Genomic DNA, 1,946 nt, shown 5'->3' on the forward strand with positions numbered 1-1,946 from the left:
CTTATATTTCGTAATTTACGAAAGTTTACATTTCTCCGCTCCGATACGTTCGAATTACGAACCAAGGAGCGCGAGCAAACGAGCGCGACGAAGATACGTATAACGTGTACGTGTGTCTAACACATAGTCGTGTTTTTCTGATTACAGGAATCTTGGCCTACCTCAAGCTAGCGAGTTCGGCGACCCAGCCTCGCGAAGGCCAGAAACGAGGCCAATTAATATTCATTGTTCAGTCTCGTTAATTTTGTTATTATAATTGTTCTTTGGTTTTTCTTTTGTTTCTTATTTTTGAATAAAAGGTCGGTCTTAAAGGCCGACGAAAAGAAAACCATTTTTGTCCGATTCACTTCCCCTATAATACTCCCACACCTCTATCCGGACTCACACGTTAAAAGTATATATTCATTACTTTTTAACATAAGGTCCTTCGAGCCGGATATTGAGGTAATCGGAGAAAGGGAAGTGTTGGACGTATAACACGTGAGTTTCTTCCGTGTACGGTTGTTTAGAAGCGTTTAACCTTCAACAACTATGTCCGTTACGAACGATCCCGACTGGTCTGACCTTGGGGCATACCTCGAGAACCTGACCAGAGGGATGGAACGGATAAATAGGGCATCCATCAACCTCAAAAAGATGGGTCGAGCCAAATATACCCAGAAAATTCTGGAAGAAAGGCTCGATTACGTTAAAACTCTGTGGCAACAGATGAACGATCAGTATATGGTCGTGTGTAGGCTTCTCCCTCCTGGGAAACGACACGATTACGAGTTGTTCCAACGGGATTTCATGGGGGAAACCGAAAACGAGTTTCTGGAGTTCCAGGCCTATGTGGCCGCGGAAATAACCCGACTCACCACAGGTCCAAGGACGGTGATGTCGGAAATCCAGCAAACAATACCGATCGAACTCCCGAAGATGAGGTTGGAGAAATTCGACGGGGATCCTTCGAAATGGGAACATTTCGAGGACCTATTTACCGCCGGAGTAATAAACAACCCCACGTTAACGGATGTGCAAAGGTTACAATACCTAAACACCTGTATAACCGGGAGAGCCGCAGCCGCTATCGCATCTCTTGCGATAACGGATTCAAATTTCTCAGTAGCGTGGTCGACCCTGAAAGCAGAATTCGGGCTCCCACGCTTGGTACTGATCAAGCTACTTGATCGGATTCTGAGATTGACAAAGATCCGAAAGGGCGACCTGTCGAGTGTTCAGCAGGTTACCATAGGCTTTCGGCAAGCACTCGCTATCCTTGCTAAAAAAGGAAAAGCGGAAGAGCAGCTTAGTTGGCTGCTCACGCATATTGTAGCGAGCCAATTTGATGCCGCGTTGCAAGGGGAATGGGAACGATCCCTCAAAATGTCAACGGAATATCCGATGATAGAGGAGATATTCAGATTCCTCGATCAGGAGGCGCGGGCTATGTCCGTAATTGACGAACATAACCGCAAAATTGCCTCAAAACAGGAACAGAAGCCACGAGTACGGAGTCATAACACCGTCGTGGATTCCCCCCCTGCGCAGCGAAAGTGCACGATTTGCGGACAAACGCATGCACTCTCGGAATGCGGCACATTTAAGCGTTTCTCCGCACTGGTACGTTACCAGATCATAAAGGACAGTCAGGGATGTATAGCCTGTCTGGCCCTGGATCACGACGTAAGAGGCTGCCGGAGCCAACAAGGTTGTTCGAGATGCAGTGGCAGGCATCACATCCTGTTGCATTTCGAACAACGCGAAAAAGAGGCGGAAAGCCAAAAGCCGAAATCGAAATATTCGAACGGCAAGCGCGAGGAACGGCGAGATAACGCCCCTCCACAGCGCCGTACGGCTAAGGCGAAAGCCGGCACCGATACCTCGAACGCGCAAGCAGCTACGTCACGGGCCACTACGTCACACTGTACGGCAAGTACAGACGTACCGAGGCCGGTGCTATTAGC

The 1,946-nt window shown here is 48.4% G+C and overlaps 1 protein-coding gene across 1 annotated transcript; it reads left to right on the top strand.

Moving 5' to 3' along the window:
- Positions 1 to 531: 531 nt before the first annotated feature.
- Positions 532 to 1,911, top strand: LOC122404323 (the record flags this gene model as incomplete). The annotated part of the gene is made up of 1 exon (XM_043408259.1): positions 532 to 1,911. A coding segment is annotated over exon 1 (1,380 nt), but the record flags the coding sequence as incomplete, so codon positions are not given.
- Positions 1,912 to 1,946: the final 35 nt, after the last annotated feature.

Source organism: Colletes gigas, unplaced genomic scaffold, assembly GCF_013123115.1.
Source record: "Colletes gigas isolate AHSC1104 unplaced genomic scaffold, ASM1312311v1 Colletes_gigas_Sc00181, whole genome shotgun sequence".
In the NCBI taxonomy this organism is placed as follows: domain Eukaryota; kingdom Metazoa; phylum Arthropoda; class Insecta; order Hymenoptera; family Colletidae; genus Colletes; species Colletes gigas.